Source organism: Sceloporus occidentalis, unplaced genomic scaffold (assembly GCF_023333645.1).
Source record: "Sceloporus occidentalis isolate IW3139 unplaced genomic scaffold, rSceOcc1.0.p SCAF_1, whole genome shotgun sequence".
Taxonomy (NCBI): domain Eukaryota; kingdom Metazoa; phylum Chordata; class Lepidosauria; order Squamata; family Phrynosomatidae; genus Sceloporus; species Sceloporus occidentalis.
The window spans coordinates 275,003,795-275,025,877 of NW_028316981.1; the positions used below are offsets into that span (position 1 = coordinate 275,003,795).

The window sequence follows — 22,083 nt, forward strand, 5'->3', positions numbered from 1 at the left end:
TTCTTCTTGTGACGCCATTACGATGTTGCAGTGTGCCAGTGGTGCACTCACGATGTCGTAATGGCACCGCAATGTGCAGATACTATGCGCCCGGCCCGTCATAATGGTGGCACCTGTCTGTACAGGGCGCCGCCATTTTGATGCCCTCGTTATGTGCGAGGGGCGTCTACAAGTGCCGCCCCTAGCAACCCTCGCACGTGATGAGGTTGTCCTTTTCAGCCCGTCTGAACTGGGCCTAAGGCAGTACCTGAAGAGCAGGCTGAGGCCACTTTTCCAAGTGTGCATATTATACTTCCTTCCATTATATGAGGAAGATGAGAACAAAGCTAGGTTCCTGAATGCAGTACTGGCTAAAGTGTCAACAATCATTGTGGTTATGTCAGGAGGGGGAGTGACACCAGTGTGTCTTGCCCCTACCCAGCCCTTGTAGGTATGATAGGGTGCTGAATCATTCTGTCACTTTAAACTGCTTCTTGATCTTAATTCAAGGCACTGCTGACAGATACTTGTTGCTCATTTTGTTGAAACTCCACTCCCTAAGGAAGGAATTACTTTAATTAGCTTGATGTGCTTTTATAGTATGAAAGGAAGAGTTTTCCTAAGGTGGTTTAATGTCTTTGGCTTAGTATGGTCATCTACAAAATATGCCACTTTCAAAAGCTGTTGTGTTAATTATCATTAGGCCTATAGTAAAGAGGTCAGTAGAAGTGCATCTCTCTGTGGTTTCCTGTGCTAAATGCCTTTAGTATTTAACAGTACAATGACAAGGAAATCGGGAGGAGGGGGGAGGCAAAGAAGACCTCCTCAGGCACTCATTTACTATAAATAAATAAATTGTGGATAAGATGGCAAATCATACGGATAAACTGTGAGTAGAATCATGCACTATTGAGGCAGTCTTTCTGCTATGAAATGTATGAAAAAGATACAAAGTTTTGAAAAAAGATGAATTTATTCTTAAACATAGCCCATTACGTTCTGGCTTGGAAATATTTTTATGGCCTCCTTCAGGGAAATACAACTTTAAAATCAACCTGCAGAGAATGTCTCTAAATCTTATGTCTGGTAACTGAAGAAGGCCATAAAAATATGTTCAGGTTGAAAAGCATTGGGCTATTTTTTAAGAATAGCATCACCTCTTTTTTCAGCATCCTCCGACTTTTTCTCTTTTCCACCTCTCCTGTATTGGGTTTTACCAGTCCTCTTTGCTTTTTGCTATGAAATGTAGACCACATTTTTAAAGAGTTTTAAAAATTTAAATGATGAAGTGGAACTATGTTTTTAATATCTAATAGGTCTTCTTTGGTGGAAGAAAAGCGAACAGAAAAGACTGCTACAGTGACCCAAGCAAAAGAGTAATCTTTCTTTTCTTTTTTAAAAAGTAGAATTAGTGATAAGTGGAGTAATTCATTCAAAGAGGTTTTTAAAGAAAAATATTAGTTTAATTGAGACCCTGAACAGTTGTCATGGGGGTGTAATTTTAATTTTTGCTGAATAAATCATGCTGAGGGTGATACACTACTGCAGGTAGTTGTCTTTATGTTCAATACTCTGCTAGGGCTAGTTTTGGCCCTAATGCTCATTTGCTGTTAACCACAATTATGGGCTTTCCAATTTCCAACATTGCTGCTCTATCTCACAAGCCCTTTTCCTCTTTCATGGAGATTTCTCCTTCCCTTTACTCTGCTCACAACTGTTATATTTACATTGAGACAAACTGTGACAAATTGTAACTCTAGGACAAGACCCCTAATCCAGTATTCAACACCTGGTTTCAATTTCTGGGTTAGAAATGCTCCTGGATAAGTATGGAAATAACACTATAACTAATGGCCAGAAGAATTTGAGTGTAGGAAGTTAAGGGCTTGGGAGAGAGAGAACACTCTGTCTCATGCCTAGTAGCTTCCTGGTAGTTATAATTATTAGAAAACAGACATTACATCTGTACTGACTCTTAATATCTTATTTGCTTTAGTGTCATACTGTAATATGGCCCATTTATATATTATATAGGCGCTGATGTATATATTTCCATATAGTGGAGAGTAAAGATGAAACATAAAATGAGAGCTGTACAATTTATTTGCAATTATCCAGCCATTTTCTGATGTGAATTCCTAAGAGGATTTTTAAAATACATGCTTACTTTATACAAAAAGGTACAGTGGTACCCCGGGATACGAATGCGCCAGGATACGAAATTTCCGGGTTACGAAATAAATTTATTTAAAAAAACTGTTCCGCGTTACGAAAGTTTTTTCGGGTTACGAAAAAACTTTTGGTGCTTTTCGGCGCGATTTCGCACCAAAAAGCGGCTTTCGCTATTAGCGCCTATGGGCATTTCGGCTAGCGAAAGTTTCCGGGTTACGAAAAGGGCAGCGGAACGAATTAATTTCGTAACCCGGGGGACCACTGTATAATGTAACTTTCTAAAAAAAACAAACCAAAACACAATAACATTAGTCACTATGTCAGTGATACTATTGAAAGTAATTTGGCTTGTAGTTCAGGAAGTACATAATAATTTATATTTATAAATGAAATATTGAATAGATTCTCCCTTATTTGTTTATCACTCCAAATTTTAGGTCTGAGGAGATAATTGCTGCTGATCATGAAGATGAAAATGAGGAAGATGAAGATAATGAAACGGGAGAGGAAGATGGCCCCCTTCTAGTTCCTCGAGTGAAAGTTGCAGAAGATGGTTCAATTATTCTGGATGAAGAAAGGTTAGATTTTGACTACTGATGTTTGCTTCAGAAGGAGGATAAACATTTATTGAACTGCTCAATGCAGACACTTTAGGCAAAGCCCCCTCTCAATTAGGCAAGGAGCAGTACTATTTAGACACAAGCCTCCGTCTATTCCCATCTCTTGCCTTCCTTTCCACATCTGAAATCTCACAGGTACTGCTTTGGGAATTAGTCACACACAATTCAGAATGACCTACATCTGAGTATAACCTGCATTAGGCTTGATCCAGTGCATGAGTATGATAGAAGTCTTCTTTTTCTTCCTCTCTCTCTGTGTGATAGACACACACTCCTTTTTAACTTAGATTTATATCTAAGAATTTTAGCACCTTCATAAACATCTGCTTTCCTGCAGGGCCCAAGTCTTTTGTATGAATGAGAGAACTTTGCTTTGAATACAAACACAGGATCATATTGTATAAATGTACTCAGTGGATAACAAACCTCCCCAACAAAGCTCTGCTGTTTCCAGATGCTCTAAGTTTCACACCCCATCACTTGTTTCTGTTACAGTCCAGGCTTTTTTATGTTTTGTTGGTATCTATGCCTTTCCCCCAACTTGCATTGATCTATGACCATCACTTTGCAGTTGCTGCTAAGTCAGCCCAACATGGCGTGGTTCTTTTGGTGGGTGGGCACACCACAAAATACCTCAATGGAGCAAGTACAACTGCTCCTCCAACTGTTCCCACTTCACCTCGTACTTTATTTCTCTGTACATGTTCTCAGTTGGCCTGAAAGGAGAGGTGATTAGCAGCAGAATGAAAGAACAAAATATATGACATCAAGGAGGAAGAGATGAGGTGGGGCAGGCCACATGGTGATGGTAGCGAGTGAGATTGTTGTTTTTCTTCTGTCTCTGAAAAATGTTTCTGATCACCTAATGGGTAGATTGTCCATGAATGAGACTTTTTTATTTCTTAAAACTATTTTGGGTGATTAGTAAATGGAATATTTATATTGTTGTCAGCATAGAAAGATAATATCAATTCCATACTGAAGTTCAGTGTAAAACACTGATAACAGTAAAAAATTAATTATTTTAAAAATCTTACTAGGAAAACCATGTTGTCTTCACTTAATTTGTCTTCTGAGGCAGTTAATGTACTTGGTTATCGTTGCTTCTTCTTGATCTGTCTTTTATTTTTGAATATCCCCCAATTTCACATTTAGTTTAACGGTAGAAGTTTTAAGGACAAAAGGACAATGTGTGGTGGAAGAAAATGATCCCATATTTGAGCGTGGTTCTACAACAACTTATTCAAGTTTTAGGAAAAACTATTATACCAAGCCATGGTCAGAAAAAGGTAGGTGTAGTTTGATGATGTATGTATAAAGTTGAGCGATTGTCTTAAGATTGGCTTTTGAACAGCTGAGCTCCTTAAGGCGTACTCAGCTGGGCAAAGCCTGTGAGTGAGTTGGAAGAGAAATGTTTGCATCTATTTCTTATTTACATCCCTTCAGTTTGTACAAAATTATAGAGTGTGAATTTATACAAACAATATTTTTCACAAGTTGGAAGGTGCAGACAGCAAGAAAAGGTTTGAGTGCTATCTGCTGCAATAAAAATATGGCACTACCTATTACCGAGTCCCAGCGTGGAATAGTGATTTTAGTGTTGGGTTATGACTCTAGAGACCAGGGTTCACATCTTTGCTGAGCCATGAACTCCACTTGTTAAACTTGGGCAAGTCACACTCTCTCAGCCTCAGAAGATGCCAATGGCAAACCCCCTCTGGAAAAACCTGCCATGAAAACCCTGTGATAGGATGGCCTTAGGGTCACCATGCGTTGGAAACTATTTGAAGGCACACAACAACAGCAACAAACCCATTAAAGTATTTTTCCTTATATAGTTCTGACAATAGAATTAGATTAGTATTTAACTGTTTATTCTGCAGAAATCCAACTCTTTCACCCTTCAGATTAGAAATAGTGGAATGCTTTTAACAAAATATATCAGCAGATTTAAAATTTAGTAAATCTTTACTAATTTACAGTCTTTACTTTATCTTTATTGTGGTCTATGGCCAGCATTGTTCTACAGTCTGACTTGAGAGCGAGTAATTTAAAAACACTTTCCACCTAAATAAAAGACAAGCCAGTTTTCATTCAGCACACGCTTACCAGCTAGACTTTCCTCTGAAACTTCAAAGATTGGAAATATGATTCACTGAATTTTATATCTAGGCAATTCTTATTAAAATACACAGGAAAATATAATAAGCAGTTATAGTGCTGTTGTACTAATAGGGCCTGTAGCTCAGTAAAGGAACACATGTTTGCTTGTTTAATACCTGATATCTCCAGATAAAGCTGAAACTCTCTGTGAAGTTAAGCTGTGCATTGCTAGATAGTATAGACTGAGGTGGAAATCATGTAACACTCCAGGTACTTTTGGACTGCAACCTCCAGCATTCCTCACCATTGGCTAAGGTGGCTTGGGCTGCTAGGATTTGCCATTCACTAATATCTGAGGGTTAGATGATTTCCAGCCCTGATATAGGCCACTGATTTGCCTCACTAGGCAGCTCCGTAGTATGATATGTGATCTATTTTATAATACTACAGTATATAATAATAATAATAAAATTTATTTATATACCGCTATTCCATTCGATCACAGCGGTGTACAACAATTGCAGTAATGATACAATACAAGATAAAAATTGCAATAGATAATTAAAACTTACAAAACAGTGCACAGTATACATAAAATCAACATTAAACTAAGCCAGCAATATACTCGAAGATGTTAATCATATAGGGGGGTCCATACATATCACGGAACATCAGGGAAGGCTTGATGAAACAAAAAGGTCTTCAGTCTCTTTTTAAAGAGATCCAGGGAGGTGGCGGTGCAGAGCTCCTCGGGGAGGGTGTTCCAGATCCCAGGGGCCAAGATGGAAAATGCCCTTTGAGAGGCTGACCTATATCTTGTAGAAGGGATCCTCAATAAACTCTTCCTAGATGACCTGAGTGTGTGGGGCGGATTATATGGGGATTAGAAAGCTGATGCTTTTATACTCTATTTTATATGGCCCCTTATGAGGTTAAAATTGATATACTCTGAATAGTGATTGCTTTAAAAGTGTTTTTTCTTTCTTTACAGAAACAGACATGTTCTTCTTAGCTATAAGTATGGTAGGGACAGACTTTTCAATGATAAGCCAGCTTTTTCCTCACAGAGCAAGAACAGAGATTAAGGTAAACATTTTAAAATTACTAAATCAATATTTGGCTGTGTATGTAATATTTTATAATGTTTCATTCAGTATTAGAACAGATAATTGGAACTAAGATTGCTTCTATAAGCAAATTATCAAAGTATATACTGTGTAGACATTGCATTGCAATGGATGAAACACATTGTATAGATCTATTTCCATTTGGCTTCAGGCCCAGTTATGGGATACAAATGACTTTGGTCACATTGGTGAATGACCTTCTCTAGGACCTGAACAGAGGGACGGTGTCCCTTTTGGTTCTGCTTGACTTCTCAGTGGCCATGGTATCTTTCTGTGCTACCTTGCTTGGATTTGAGTTGGAGCATTGTTTTACAGTGGCTTCATTCCTACTTGGAAGAATGAAGCCAGAAGGTGATGCTGGGCTACTTTTGTTTGACTGCTTAGCTATTGTCCATTACTGTCCCATAGGGTTCTGTTTTGTACCCCATGCTATTCCACATATGCATGAAACTGCAAAGAGAAGTTGTCTGGAGTTCTAGTGTTTGATACTATCACTAGGCTGATGACACCCAATACCCTCTCTCTCTCTCTCCTTTTCACCTCAACACAAGGAAGTTTATTCGTTTTAAAAAAGCACCTAAATATTGTTCGAATCAACAGAACAGAATTAATGATCATAGAATCATACAGTTGGAAAGGCCATCCAGTCCAATCCCCTGCCATGTAGGAATACACAAAAAAGCACTCCTGAGAGATGGCCATCCAAAGACCTCCAAAGAAGGACGCTCCACCACTCACCGAGGGAGTGTGTTCCATTGTCAAATAGCTCTTACTGCCAGGATGTTCTTCCTAATATTTAAGTGGAATATCTTTTCCTGTGGTTTGAACCCATTGCTCTGAGTTTTATTCTCTGGAGCAGCAGAAGACAAGCTTGCTCCATTCTCAATATGACGTCCCTTCAAATATTTAAACAGAGCTATCATATCACTTCTTAACCTACTCTTCTCCAGGCTAAAAAAACCGAGCTTCTTAAGTCTCTCCTCATAGGGCACGGTTTCCAGACCTTTCACCATTTTAGTTGTTCTCCACTGGATACACTCCAGCTTGTCAATACCAAGGGTATTGTTAATATCAGCTTGTTAATACCAAGGGTATTAAAAGAACTGGCAAATGTAATTTCGGAGCCATTGGCAATAATCCTTGAGAAGTGCTAGAGAACAGGAGAAGTGCCAGCCGACTGGAGGAAGGCAAACGTTGTCTCCATCTTCAAAAAAGGGAAAAGAGAGGATCCCAACAATTATCGTCCAGTTAGTCTGACATCGATACCAGGAAAGATTCTAGAGCAGATAATTAAACAAAGACTCTGTGAACATCTAGAAAGCAATGCCATAATCACAAAAAGTCAACACGGGTTTCAGAGAAAGAAGTCATGCCAGACAAACCTGATCTCTTTTTCTGATAAAATTACCAACTTGTTAGATGAAGGGAATGCTGTGGATATAGTATATCTTGATTTCAGTAAGGCCTTTGACAAAGTTCCCCATGATATTCTTGCAAACAAGCTTGTAAAATGTGGGCTAGACAAGGCAACTGTTACATGGATTTGTAATTGGTTGACCGGCCGAAGCCAAAGAGTGCTCAACAATGCTATTTTTCATCCTGGAGAGAAGTGACCAGTGGGGTCCCACAGGGCTCTGTCCTGGGCCCAGTGCTATTCAATATCTTTATCAATGACTTGGAGGAAAAAATTGGGGGCATACTTATCAAATTTGCAGATGACACCAAATTAGGGGGAGTAGCTAATACTCCAGAGGACAGGATCAAGATTCAAAATGACCTGAACAGACTAGAAAACTGGGCCATAGCTAACAAAATGAAATTCAACACGGAGAAATGTAAGGTACTGCACTTAGGGCAGAAAAACGAAAAGCACAGATATAGGATGGAGGACACCTGGCTGAATGAAACTACGTGTGAAAGGGATCTGGGAGTCCAAGTAGACCATAAATTGAACATGAGTCAACAGTGTGATGCGGCAGCTAACAAGGCCAATGCGATTTTAGGCTGCATCAATAGAAGTATAGTGTCTAGATCAAGGGAAGTCATAGTGCCACTATATTCTGCTCTGGTCAGGCCCCACCTGGAATATTGTGTCCAGTTCTGGGCACCACAATTCAAAAAGGACATTGAGAAACTGGAATGTGTCCAAAGGAGAGCAACTAAAATGGTGAAAGGTCTGGAAACCATGCCCTATGAGGAACGACTCAGGAAGCTGGGGATGTTTAGCCTGGAGAAGAGAAGGTTAAGAGGTGATATGATAGCCCTGTTCAAATATTTAAAGGGATGTCATATTGAGGAAGGAGCAAGCTTGTTTTCTACTGCTCCAGAGTCTAGGACCCGGAGCAATGGATGCAAACTACAGGAAAAAAGATTCCACCTCAACATTAGGAGGAACTTCCTGACAGTAAGGGCTGTTCGACAGTGGAACACACTTCCTCGGAGTGTAGTGGAGTCTCCTTCCTTGGAGGGAGATGCTTTGATTGTGATTTCCTGCATGGCAGGGGGTTGGACTGGATGGCCCTTGTGGTGTCTTCCAACTCTATGATTCTATGATTCTATGATTGTCAAGATCCTTTTTGAATTGTGGCGTCCAGAACTGGACACATTATTCCAAGTGAGGCCTGACCAAAGCAGAATAGAGTGGCACTATTACTTTCTATGATCTAGACATTATACTTCAATTGATGCAACCTAGAATCGCATTGACCATTTTAGCAGCCACATCACACTGTTGACTTATGTTCACCTTGTGGTCTAGAATCATAGAATCATAGAGTTGGAAGAGACCACAAGGGCCATCCAGTCCAACCCCCTGCCATGCAGGAAATCACAATCAAAGCATCCCCGACAGATGGCCATCCAGCCTCTGTTTGAGGACCTCTAAGGAAGGAGACTCCACTACACTCTAAGGGAGTTTGTTCCAGCCCTTACTGTCAGGAAGTTTCTCCTAATGTTGAGGTGGAATCTCTTTTTCTGGAGTTTGCATCCATTGTTCCGGGTCCTAGTCTCTGGAGCAGCAGAAAACAAGCTTGCTCCCTCCTCAATATGACATCCCTTCAAATATTTAAACAGGGCTATCATATCACCTCTTAACCTTCTCTTCTCCAGGCTAAACATCCCCAGCTCCCTAAGTCGTTCCTCATAGGGCATGGTTTCCAGACCTTTCACCATTTTAGTCGCCCTCCTTTGGACACACTCCAGTTTTTCAATGTCCTTTTTTAATTGTGGTGCCCAGAACTAAACACAATATTCCAGGTGGGGCATGATCAGAGCAGAATATAGTGGCACTATGACTTCCCTTGATCTAGACACTATACTTCTATTGATGCAGCCTAAAATTGCATTGGCTTTGTTAGCTGCTGCATCGCGCTGTTGACTCATGTTCAACTTATGGTCTATTTGGACTCCCAGATCCCTCACGTGTAGTCTCATTCAGCCAGGTGTCCCCCATCCTATATCTGTGCATTTCATTTTTCCGCCCTAAGTGTAGTACCTTACATTTCTCTGTGTTGAATTTCATTTTGTTAGCTTTGACCCAGCTTTCTAGTCTATTCAGGTCATTTTGAATCTTGATCCTGTCCTCTGAGGTATTAGATACTCCTCCTAATTTGGTGTCATCTGCAAATTTGATAAGTATGGCCTGTTACAGACAGCCAAAATAAAGCTGCTTCGAGTCACAGTGGAGGTATGGTGTTTCAATGATGCATGCGTCCTAAGAGTCCAGAAGTCACACCAAAGCCACGCTCCACTCTGGAGCGTGGCTTTAGTGCGACTTCTGGACTCTTAGGACATATGCATCATTGAAACACCATACCTTCACTGTGACTCGAAGCAGCTTTATTTTGGCTGTCTGTAACAGGCCTATGCCTCCAATTTTGTCCTACAAGTCATTGATAAAGAAATAGCACTGGGCCCAGGACAGACCCCTTGTAGGACCCCACTGGTCACTGGTCACTTCTACTAGGATTTATCGATCCCTATATCTATGCATTCTATTTTTTTGCCCTTAGTGCAGTATCTTACATTTCTCCTTGTTGAAGTTCATTTTGTTAGTTTTGGCCCATCTTTCTAATCTATTAAGGTCATTTTAAATTTTGATCCTCTCCTCTGGGGTATTAGCTACTCCTACTAATTTGTTGTCATCTGTAATGATTGAGTTTCATTGAATGATTGAATGAGTGCAAATAAAATTTGGGGATGAGGGGTGATGGCTTGTGGTGACTGGCAATAGGCTTCAGGGAATGGACTAAGCTATCTCATTCATTCAGTGAAAATAATCAACATGGCACAACTTTCTCTTTTCAGAATAAATTTAAACGTGAAGAAAAGGCCAATGGCTGGAGAATAGATAAAGCATTCAGTAAGTATTGCTACATATTAACATACAGTTGCAACATCCACATTGAAGTAGAACTACAAGATGTTGTCACCCATATAGTGTCCCCAAATTAAGGCCAGTTGTAACATACAGTGTTTTCCCATAAATAAACAACACAAAACATGTCTAGAACAAAAAACATTCCAGCAAATCTGTTGATTTTTTCCCCATTTGGATACTTAAAAAACAACAACCAGCAAATGTAACATTCCAGGGTGTAAAGTACAAGTTTACCTCAGTTAAGCCTGTGACAGCAAAGCTCATTTTTACAAAGTTTTTTTCATACCAGAATAGCTTCTCCCTTTTCCTTCTTGTCCTCTGCCTAACAGGAAGCTTTCCCCCAAAAAAACTTTATTGATGTATATATACATAGATTAACAGTTGTTCTTTGCAAACTGTATCTTCATGTACCTTGTGTTTACATTTTCTCTATTTACATCTTCTATTTGTTTTCCAAATGCAAGTACAAAAAAAGGTACAAAACACTAAATAGTGAAAATTATACACCCTTGCAGTCATTTTCCACCATTTGCTACGCTTTCTTGGGCTTCTATTTTTCTCATTCTGTCGTTTTGCTCTTTGTCTCTCTGTTCCCCTTGCGGTCTTATATTTAAATTACCATTTTATGCTAAGCTTTTCTTCTCTAATGCTGCGAAGCACTAACCTTTTTTTTTTCATATTCTAACGTCCCAAATCACATTCACATATTCCTCCAGATGTTTCCAAATCTCTCCTTCCTTACTTTTGTTTTGTAGCAACATAGTTAATTTATCCATCTCTCTTAATCCTCAAATCTTTTGTATCCAATCATCTGTTTCTGGAATTTTTTCTGTTTCCCAATTTTTTGCTAGTAATAGCCTAGCTGCTGTTATAAAATATAAAACTACTTTCCAGTATCTCTTTTCTATCTCAGTTCCCAAAAAAGGGGTCATAGCTCTGGTACCATTGGATATTTTATTTTGAAAATTTCTTGCATTGCCTTGTGAACTTCTTTCCAGAACTGTTTTATTTTAGCACATGACCACTGTCATGCCTCCAGAGCATCTTTGATGTTCTTTGAGACATATATTTAGTTAAGATTATATTAGGTTTTCTATGTATTAGTTTAAGAGGGGAAATACAGATCTATAGCTTTAAGAAAGACAAGGATTGTGGGAAATCCCAGGGTCTTATACTGTCTCCCTCTAGCTAAGTTTCTCTGTGTAGTGAGATTTCAGCCAAGTCAGACCTGGAGAGAGTATTTTCCTTTGACAAAAAGATAAGTCCACAAAGGAAAAAAGATAAGTCCACAAAGGAAAAAAGATAAGTCCACAAAGGAAGAAAGATAGTCCTCAAAGAAAGATAGAATACATCAAGAAGAGAGCAAGGTATTTAGGAAGGACTATTGAAAAAAAGGAGATAAGTTTTATGTTTTTGTGTTATATCCAGTAAAGCTTTTAAAAACTTAAGAAATTTGTGGACAAGTCTTTTGTTCTGGCTGTGTTCTCGAGAGCCAGAGGCCTTACTACACCCAAAGTCCATAGCATCGCTCTTGGGACAAAACAACCACCATACATGACCACCATACGTGATAATAGGATAATGTGTATAATTACAGCGTTCTAGAAATGAAGTTTAATAATAATAATAATAGGATCCCCTTTTTTTTCTGGCACTTCCAGCATTTGCTCTCACCTAGTTTGTACATCCTCGCTATTCTTGGTGGTGTGAAATACCATCTGTTCATTATCTTCAAATAATTTTCCTTGAGGTCCTGAGCAATCGTAAATTTTGATGTTTTTTCCAGGAGTTTTCCCAATTTTCCATGGATATCGGATGCCCTATCTCCTGTGCCCATATTATCATATTTGATGTCACAGTTTCTTCTTCCAATTTTCTTGACAATAACAGTTAATAGAACTTTGATATTTTCCCCTTGTCTTTATCCCATATTATTTTATCTATTTCATTATGTCTAATCTCAAATCCATCTTTATCTGAATCCTCTTTAAATTTTGATTTAATTTGTAAATAGCCAAACCAATCAATTTTTCTTCCCCCATTTTCTAATTCCTCTTTGGTTCTTATCTCTATCCCACCATTATCATTTACTTTTATCAAATCCTGGTACCTCAACCAGTTTTGATTTTCTTCCCACCTACTATAAAAAGCCTCTTGAGTGGAAACCCGTATTGGCGTTTTTGAATAGAATCTTGCTTTACTTGCGGTCCAATTTTTTAACAGCACCTTGTGAATGGAATGATTTACAAAATCCTTATTAACTAATTCCTTTTGATACCAAATATAGGCATGCCACCCATATCTTATGTTTGATGACTCTATGTTCAGTAGATTTGTATTTTCCAATTTGATCCAGTCCTGCAACCAAAGTAAACCACAAGCCCAAAAATATAATTTCAAATCCAGTAATGCACAACCTCCTTTACCCTTTTCTTTTTTTAGTATCTGCCACTTAATCCTTGTCTTTTTCCGCTTCCAAAGAAATTTGCTTATTTCTTTGTTCCATTCTGTAAATATTCTTTCATTAGTAATAATAGGTAGGTTTTGGTAGAGGAACATAAATCTAGGCAATATGTTCATCTTTATAATTGCCACCCTACCCAACAAAGACAAATCTAATTTATTCCACCTCTGCATAGCTTTTATAATTTCATGCCATACAGTCTTGTAGTTATTCTCAAATAAATTAATATTCTTGTTTGTAAGCCAGATTCCTAAGTATCTTACTTTCCTTCCCACTTTAAATCCTGATCCTGCTGTTAATTCTTTTTCTTCCTCAATTTTCATATTTCTAGTTATCATTTGTGTCTTAAATAATCTTAAACCCTGAAAATTCTCCAAACTCTTTTAACTCGGTTAGGGAAAAATCTATATTCTTCAATAGGTCTTCTAAAATTAGAACCATATCGTCAGCGTATACCCGTAGCTTATACTCACTTCCTTTAATTTTTGTACCTCATATTTTTACATTTGCCCTAATGGAGTTGTTTAATATTTCCAAGATGGTAATGAATATTAGAGGTGATAACAGATATCCCTCTAACAGGAAGCTTTTTAGCAGCATTAGTACTGGGAGGGTGGTGATGGGGAGATCAGATAAGCCTGATTAAAAAAAAAAGTTCTATAAGTTTGCCTCCCTAAATGAAATAATAAGAAAAATGGAGGTTTGCAAAGGGGAAAAAAATCATCCCTGGATGCATTTAGCCTTGAAGATTCAAAATGTTTTTGTTTACTTATGCAATGCTGAAACTAATTTTCTCTTAAAGAAGTAATGCCCAGGAGCATATCCAATGTGTTAAGTGAGATATACTTGTATTTAAAACAAAGAAACAAACAAAAATCCTCTGTGCTGTTTTTCAGCAAACCATGATGTAGTGATGCAGAACACAACTTTGGACTTGGGGCATTTTCATATTCCACAGTACATGGAGACTCTCATTGGGGTCAGAAAATACTCCACCATTCAGGCTACTGTTTTTTTTTTTTTAAATTAGTGCATGAGGGTTAAATAGTTCAAGCTTCTTCTATCTCCTGCAATGCTCCATACATATTAAACAACAAATCCTTTGTACATGACTTTTCTTAGGCAAGTGGCTAATGTATTGACAGCAGCAACAACAAATGCCTGTAGAAGCTCATAGTGCAGTATATTTGCTAGCCTCTAAGGTGTGATTGAAGTGTTTGTATTTTTATGTTAAATAAGTAATACTTTTATCTCCTTGTTTTACAGAAGAAAAAAAACCCTTTGACTTTGATGTCTTTGCAAAACTTCTTGAGAAAGTCTTGGACAATGAAAGGAGGAAAAAGGAAAAAGATGCCAAATGTCAGCGTCAAAAGGAGAAAAGTTCCAGTGGGAAAAAGGCACACATGTCTCAGAAAAAGCGAAAAGGTATTTCTAAAAATACTGAAAACATAATGGAAAGTGATACATTTCCTTGATTACAAAACCTTCAGCTTCTTAGAGATAGGGGGTTCCCTAATTTCTGTGTGTTCTGTTTAGAATGTTAGGTAGTCAACTTAACAAGGTGACTACCTGGAACTGCCCTTTCCAAGCCCAGCTTCACAAAATGATTATCTTCTAGATATTTCCCATGGTCTGTACTTTACTGCTGATCTTTTGTTTGCTTATGTTTTCAACTACTTTAGGTGTTTTAAGTTTTGTGTTATCTAAGGGTGAAACAGATGGGTATGAAGGAGTGGCCTTTGGCCGCTCTGCCTGCAATCAAGCCCCGATTGGTGCGGGACTGTGGTGACAGGATGTCTCGCTCTGAAAGTGAACTGCTGTTGTGGTCCTAAATGGGCCCCTGGCAAGGAGCGGATTTCCCCCGCCCTTTCTGCCAATGGTCTTGGGCTGCCTTAGGTGGCCTCAGAGCAGCTTCTGGTCACAGTGGGAGTGTGTGTCATCTGCAGCCCCACCCTTGAAGTGGCTGGAAGCTGTACGTTTTAGCCTGTCTCTTTTGGGCCCTAGTTATATTAATAGTCATCTACTGTTCTAAGAGAGCGAGTGTGGTGTAGTAGTTTCAGCATTGGACTGCAACTCTAGAGATCAGGGCTTGATTACTTGCTCTGCCATGAAACCCACTGGGTGTCCTTGTGCAAGTCACATGCTCTCAGCCTCAGAGGAAGGCAATGGCAAGCCTCCTCTGAACAAATTGTGCTACCAAAATCCCATGCTAGGTTCACTTTAGGAATGCCATAAGTTGGAAATAGCTTGAAGGGACTCAACAAAAACAGCAAGTGTGTAATTACACTGTATACATTGACAGGTAAAGTTGTCAATGGGCAGCCTAGCCATGGTCAAGAAGATCTCCAGAGTGCTGGAATTTCTGATACAGAAATGGAAGTGGATGCTGAGACAGCTGAAAAGGAGAATGAAGTATCTTCTAGCATCTTGGAACAGGCAGAGGGACAGACAATGACAGAATTAGTGGTGCCAAAAAAGAAGAGGAAAAAGAAAAAGAAACATTCTGAACATGAGACAGAGAATCTCCCTGAAGAGAGAACCACCTCTGAAGAAATGGCTGAGGGAGAAAGGTCAAGAAAGAAAAGTAAGGATATAAGTTATTGCTGCTGTGTCACTGGGATAATATGCAAGGAATTTCCTTATTTCATTTCAGGGAGCAAATGGTTGAATGTAGCTGTTATTCCATTAATTGGAGCATGTCTCCTGAGTAGAATAGCAGAAAGGAAATTGAGGCAATCTTTGCTGATTAGCCCCTCTTTTTGCAATCTCCATTGACACCCTCTCCACTATTCCAGAGGGTGTCTCAATTGTTTGAAGCAAATTTTCAAGGTACATAACGGAGTGCACAGATAAGGGCAAACAGCAAAAGATTGTCACTTCCCCATCTGTAGCTATCTGGATCTTTTTGGTGGATCAAAAAATGCCTGTATTTTCTGGAATAATAATAATAATAATAATAATAATAATAATAATAATAGGATTTATTTATATGCCGCCCAATCACTGGGAATCCGGGCGGCTTACAACAGAGGGGATAATAGACGGTTTCCTGCCCTCAGGCTTACAATCTAAAAAGACATGACACAAAAGGAGAAGGGAATGGTGAGGAGGGAGGGGATCAGGTCCAGCATTCTTCTCTCCCTCTGAGGCCTGGACCAAGGCAGATGGACTGGAGGGAGGGCTTATCTTGGTTAATTCATTGGTTGATGGAAATAGAGCCCGTGGTGGTGAACCTATTTTACGTGTGCCAGAGATGGCATATGAAGCCATTTTTCAGGGCATGTGGATGGCGAGGAAGAGGAAGAACAGGTGCACACCTGTTCCTGTTCTTCCCGGCTGTCTCAGGCCTTCAGCTGTCTCTGGAGAGGCAGCTGAAGGGCTGGAGCGGGGGAGAAGCCCTGCCCCAGAGGTCTTGCTCCCAGAAGCCAGAAGTCCTGCCCCCAGATGGTTGAAGTCGTGTCCCAGAAGTCCCCCCGGAAGTCCTGCCCCTGGCACCGGGTTAACCCCCCCCCCGGCATTTAATATATTTTGTAATATTTTGATTTGCATCTTACAACTAAACATTTACAATACAGTGAGCCCTTCCTATTTGCAGGGGTCTGTTTTGGACCCCTCCTCATATGGGGAAAAAACCGCATTCACTCAAATCGCATTGGTTTCTGTGGTGGTGCACTCCCGCGGCACATGCACCATTTTGTCTTCCCTAGCTTGCCATATGCATAAGCTGAAATCCGCGTACGGCAGGCTTGCGTATGCTGTGGGTGCGCTGTATATTCTGGAAGCAAGCGTAAGCTCAACCTTTTATAAGTAAAGATATGTTTGATATATGTAGGTAATATTTTTGATGAATTTATAATGCTTTATCATGTTTTGTCAGGAAAAAATGTACCAAGTATTGAGGTTGATAGCATTAATGAAGATGATGCAGAACTGGATGTTCCTGATGAAGTAATACATGAAGAAAGTCACTCCTTGATAGAAGAAGATCTACAGTGCTGCATAGTAGATGAAGAGGCTAAGCAAGACTGTATATCCAAGTAATAATTTATATCTGAATTTTGTATTAAGATATCTCTATGTAGGCTTGCAAATCACATCACACATTTATCACATATTTTCTTTGCAAAATCACCTGAAAGCCCCCTATATTACTGTTTGACATTATTTTCTTTGCATTTGCCACAACTACAAAGCAGATATATGGCTGTGTTCTAAGTCAAATATTCAGTTCAATGAGCTGCATGGTTAGGTTACCAACATATTATTGACACTTTATTTAAGGCCATTTCTTTTCAGGATGTTGAAAAACAAGCATATTATGTCTGGAAAGTACACAGAGTTTTCAAAACAAGTATCTTAGCATATTTATGAGGTATGGCTTAAAATCATAAACATTTCACAATGGATGTGCTGTGACCCTATAAAGGTTGTTGCTAGCTTTCTGTTGACAGTGTTAGGCTTTAAACTTGGGTCCTGTATTTCTGTCCAACTGTTGATTGAACATTTGAAGAAAACTTATTTCTCGTCTACTCTTTCTGTATATACAATGAAATTAGTGAAGGCCTTTCATGGTAGCTGTGATGACATTTTACATTAACAAGATGACATTTTACATTAACAGTACTATATAAATGACAGTGAAGTATAGTGAAGACATAACTGAGTATTTATCATTTATGAAATTCTTTGAGCAAGCTCTGTCTAGACTGGCACCATGATGTGAAGGCAAAAATACAAGTTAGTGATTGTCTGTGAGCCTGTGAGAGGAGCTATCATGTTTAATGAGGGAAAATAATGCTTTCTTAATGTCCTTATATTTTCAGTGTTCGTGATGGTATATTAACAGAAGCTGAGCCTAGTGAATTGGATGTTTTGGAACCTAGTTCTGAGCACCACATTGGACAGCCCTCAGTGTCTCTAGGCACAAATAAAAATGGTTTTAAGTGGACCAATGTAACCCAGGTAAAAATATTTAGAAGCATTTCTACCTGCGTTTCTCCTTATGATGCTGTGAACAGAGCAAATAATATGATAATGTTCCAAAGATCAGCACAAATGAGCACAGACATTTGTGTGTAGCTTTAAATTTGAATATATTTCATTATTGGCCTAACAGTATTGCATTTTTAGGGAGCTGGAAAGACACTGCACCTGTATCTCCAGGCATATTGCCAAGTAATTGAATTTATCAGCTCTAAAAATGTATTTGAACTTGAGCTGATTCCAGTTATCTGCACTCCATTGAAGTAGTTGGTGCTAGGGGCAGAAATGCACATTTTGTGTAGCTCCATGTTTGATTAGTTCCTCCTTTGATTAGCATTTACTTATGTGGCAAAGTAGCTCTTAGTGGCTCATGTGAAACAGCTGATGTGGGGCTCTTAAAATGTGCCTTCTCACGCCAAATTGCTCTCAACCTCTTTTGTTCTCAAGAAATAAAAAATATGAGGACCTTTATATCTTTTCTCTCGAAGAGTGGGGTGAGGGAGAGGGGAGGGAACATATCTGAGTCTGGGAAGAATTCAGAGAACACAAATGATTAGGAAGGAAGGGGTTAAGCAGTTGTTGTCTTGCTCCATATGGGGAAAGTATTGTAGGACTACATGAGAGGGCCTATTCTATGTTCAGTGGGGAGTGATACAGAGATGATAGCAAGGAGATTTTAAAAACTATCGGCCTAACTATCTAGCATTTTGTATGTGCATGATGCTGAACTTTACATTTCTACATGGGATGAGAGTGCCTGACATACAACACTAAAAGCTTCTCCCTCTGTTTATTTCTCCTTTCTCCACAAGAGTGAGAGTACTTGTGTGTTTCTTTCTGATCTAAACATGATAGGCACAATAAAGGCCTAAATGTCTGGATATAAGGGGAGCTCAGTGCTCTTTTTTATTTTGTTTTGTTTACTGAGGTAATCAATTTAATGTTAAAAGTCTATTCCTTTGTATAGTATCTCTTATGGGAAACTAGGGTTTTAAATTCATACTGGCTATTTTGGTTTCATAGCAGAGTGACATATCTGAGTTGGATGAACTGGTTGAAAATCAGAATGCAGTACCACCAAGTCTTGATGAAGTAAGGTGAGCAGAATAATTCTACCTCTGGGCAGCACTTCTAAATTAAAAAGTGCTTTATGTTATATAAATAAATCATTCTTTTTATATTTTCTTAAGATTACTCAGATTGTTTTTTTCTTCTTGAAGTGACTGCCTGGAGTAAGTGGATCTCATTTACCAATAGTGGCCTTGCTAGATATGCTGGTGTGTATGCTACACACACAGTGGGATGAACATGCAGAAGAACTGTGATATTCCTGATGATCTGCAATGTCAATTGCAATTCCCCTTGTAGCTGACAGTAGAGTAGCAATGATTCATCAGCATTAGGAATAACCTTTTCTGGAAACAGTTAGTGTTCCAAAGTAGTTCAATAAGGATCTCAGTTGACATTGTGTGACATGAAATGGAATAAAATAAATATTTTCAATTTACCTCCAGGGAAACAGAAATAGCAATTACCAAAAAGCGCACAATGGAAGGACAGTTGCAGAGAATTCCATCAGACATAACAAGAGCATCTGAAAAAGGAGACCGTCCAACTGGTGACGTATCAGAGGTAAAGCTTTCTCCTAAGTCTATGGATAGTGTAGAAAAGGTGTGGGACTAAACATTTTAAAATTAATAAAGTGTGTTTTTTGTATTGCATTGCCTACAGATTTGAGGAACTTATTCTATTTTACACATGAAATCTTGATTTCACCAGTCATCTTGGATTTTTAGAATGTTGTTTGCATTGTTCCATATAATAATAATAAACTATATTTGTATTTCCCACCTTTCCCAATGGATCGAGGCGGGATTACAATCATAATACAATAATACATTTAAAATGTTTACAATAAAACAATGACATCATTTAAAAATACAATTCAGACAATAAAATCATCATCTAAAATGCACATTTACAACCAGAAATGGGAGTTTTTATTCGTTCTTTATAAAAGATGAGTTGGGTAGGCCCACTGGAAGAGATCTGTCTTCAGTGCCTTCTTAAAGACATCTAAGGTGGTGATGAGACGGATCTCTTCCGGCAAGTTCTTCCATAATTTAGGGGCTATGGCTGTGTGTGCTCTGTGGGAAGTTGATATTAACCTGGTCTTAGTATGTTTTAATAAATTCTTCTCAGTTGTTCTGAGAGTGTGGGGTGGATTGTGTAGGGAGAAGCGTTCCCTCAAGTAACTTTGTATTGTGCCCAGAAGCTGATTGGCAGCCAGTGAAGGGATTTTAACACCGGTATTATATGGTCTGACCTAGATGTTCCGGTGACCAATCTGGCTGCCGCATTTTGAACCAATTGAAGCTTCCGAACTTGGTACAAAGGTAGCCCCATGTAGAGCGCATTGCAGAAATCTAAACGAGAGATTACCAGCGCATGTACCACTGTTTCAAGGTCCTTTTGGTCCAGGTAGGGACACAGTTGGCGTATCAGCCGAAGCTGATACCAAGCACTCCTGGCCATCGCATCCACTTGAGATGATAATTGTAGAGATGAGTCCAGGAGTACTCCCAAACTGCGAACTTTGTCCTTTAGGGGAAGTGTGACCCTGTCCATGACTGGTTGGCAAATCTCCATCCCTGGACCAGGGGTACCTATCACGAGTGCCTACGTTTTCTCTGAATTCAACTTGAGTTTGTTTTCCCTCATCCAGCCCATTACTGACCCCAGGCAGGCATCCAGAGGAGAGATGCCATCCTTAGTCTATGTTCTATGTTACTTAGAAGATTGCATCATTGAACATATGGAAAACATTTTTTTTTTCAATTAGAGTACTGTGGAAGATAAAGTTAATGAAATAATTGGATCTACCAGTGAGGAAACAAACAAAGCAAGCAATGATATGGAGAGCAAATCACAGTAAGTTTCAGATTAAAAAAAAACTTTGTGTTGCGTTTCACCACTTAAAATATTCAGCTGTGATGATAAAAGCTGTTCCTGAAGATGCACATAATCTAATGTTACAGGAATAGCTTTTTCTTGGTTAATAAGGAATAGAGAAAATGTTGACATTGGCCTGAAACACATGGGCAAAAAGCACTGGCTTCAGGCTGATCTGGAGGTGTGATGTGAAGATAACGCACACCCTTGAATCTGCCAGAGGCCATGCCAGGGCTGCCTAAGGCAGCCTCCACCTAGCCACAAACGAGTGGAAAAAACACACTCCAAGCCGCCGGTCTGTTTGACCTCTTCATGAATTTTCACTCTGATTTATTCTTTTCAGATAAGAGTAATATACTGCATGAACTATAACGTTGCTAGAGATTTAAACAGAAGGAGCTGTTCTTAGTACAGTGAAGATGGAATTTATGGCAGATACCACACTTACAATAATGACTGTTTAAAATCATGCATTTGAAATCATACAAACTCTGTGAAGAATACTCTTGAAAAGCCAACTGACTTCTTTTGCCCTCCCTCTATATGCTACCTGGTTTTAAGTCTGTTCTCAATACAGAACTTTGTATTGAGTACCTCTCTTTGCCTAAATAGCACCAGGCTTTTAAAAGATGTGATTTAATTTTTTTTTTTTAGGCAAATTCAGAATACTCATGCAGAAAAGACAAAAGTGAGAGGTTGTCGACAGAAACCTAGACCTAACATAATGAAGGCATCAGGCAGAAAAGAAGCATCTCTCCATAGCAATTTTGACAAACCAGAGCCTGTTGATGCAATAGAAAAGGTATTCAGCATTCTGGATTTAAATGTTCAAAAATTGGATTAAGAAAATATCTTGTATTCTTTGTGTTTGTTTTGAATAATTTCATTGTTCATGTAAAGGAGGGGGCAGTTCTGTTCACATTTTTGGTCTGTTCCAAAACTGTTTTTGCTTGCAAGGGGCTAGACAGAACTATTTTAGGAAGAATGCTCTTCCTGACAAGCTATGGAGGCCAGTTCTCTGTTTTGAAGCACTCTCTCAGTATAAAAATCCTGAGGTGTGTCAAAACTGAAGGGTCATAGAATTCCCATTATATAAAAGACTTTGTTGTTTTCTATAATAGTTTTTAGAGAGTGTCATAACTATGTAGTTATAACTCGTAGAGTATATTAATTTTTATGTAATGGCAGGCTCATCTATGGATGATGTCCTACATTGCACTTATGGTTTGTAACTGCTCTGTATGCAGAAATGCTACGTATTCACAATTGTGGCAACCAAATTTTTTATCTTGATCATCTCAAAAA

At 38.9% G+C, this 22,083-nt stretch overlaps 1 protein-coding gene across 3 annotated transcripts in view; it reads left to right on the forward strand.

Annotated features, from left to right (window-relative positions):
* The window catches only part of BDP1 (BDP1 general transcription factor IIIB subunit), a 79,700-nt gene that overhangs the window by 11,206 nt on the left and 46,411 nt on the right, over positions 1-22,083 (forward strand). For all 3 annotated transcript variants that reach the window (XM_089493970.1, XM_089493984.1, XM_089493978.1), the window contains exons 4-16: positions 1,296-1,355; positions 2,589-2,729; positions 3,927-4,060; positions 5,866-5,960; positions 10,307-10,361; positions 14,110-14,268; positions 15,146-15,427; positions 16,721-16,880; positions 17,667-17,805; positions 18,850-18,923; positions 19,341-19,458; positions 20,669-20,757; positions 21,433-21,580. In XM_089493970.1, the coding sequence (XP_089350096.1) occupies positions 1,296-1,355; positions 2,589-2,729; positions 3,927-4,060; positions 5,866-5,960; positions 10,307-10,361; positions 14,110-14,268; positions 15,146-15,427; positions 16,721-16,880; positions 17,667-17,805; positions 18,850-18,923; positions 19,341-19,458; positions 20,669-20,757; positions 21,433-21,580 (1,654 nt within the window). The remainder of the gene's footprint in view (positions 1-1,295; positions 1,356-2,588; positions 2,730-3,926; positions 4,061-5,865; positions 5,961-10,306; positions 10,362-14,109; positions 14,269-15,145; positions 15,428-16,720; positions 16,881-17,666; positions 17,806-18,849; positions 18,924-19,340; positions 19,459-20,668; positions 20,758-21,432; positions 21,581-22,083) is intronic.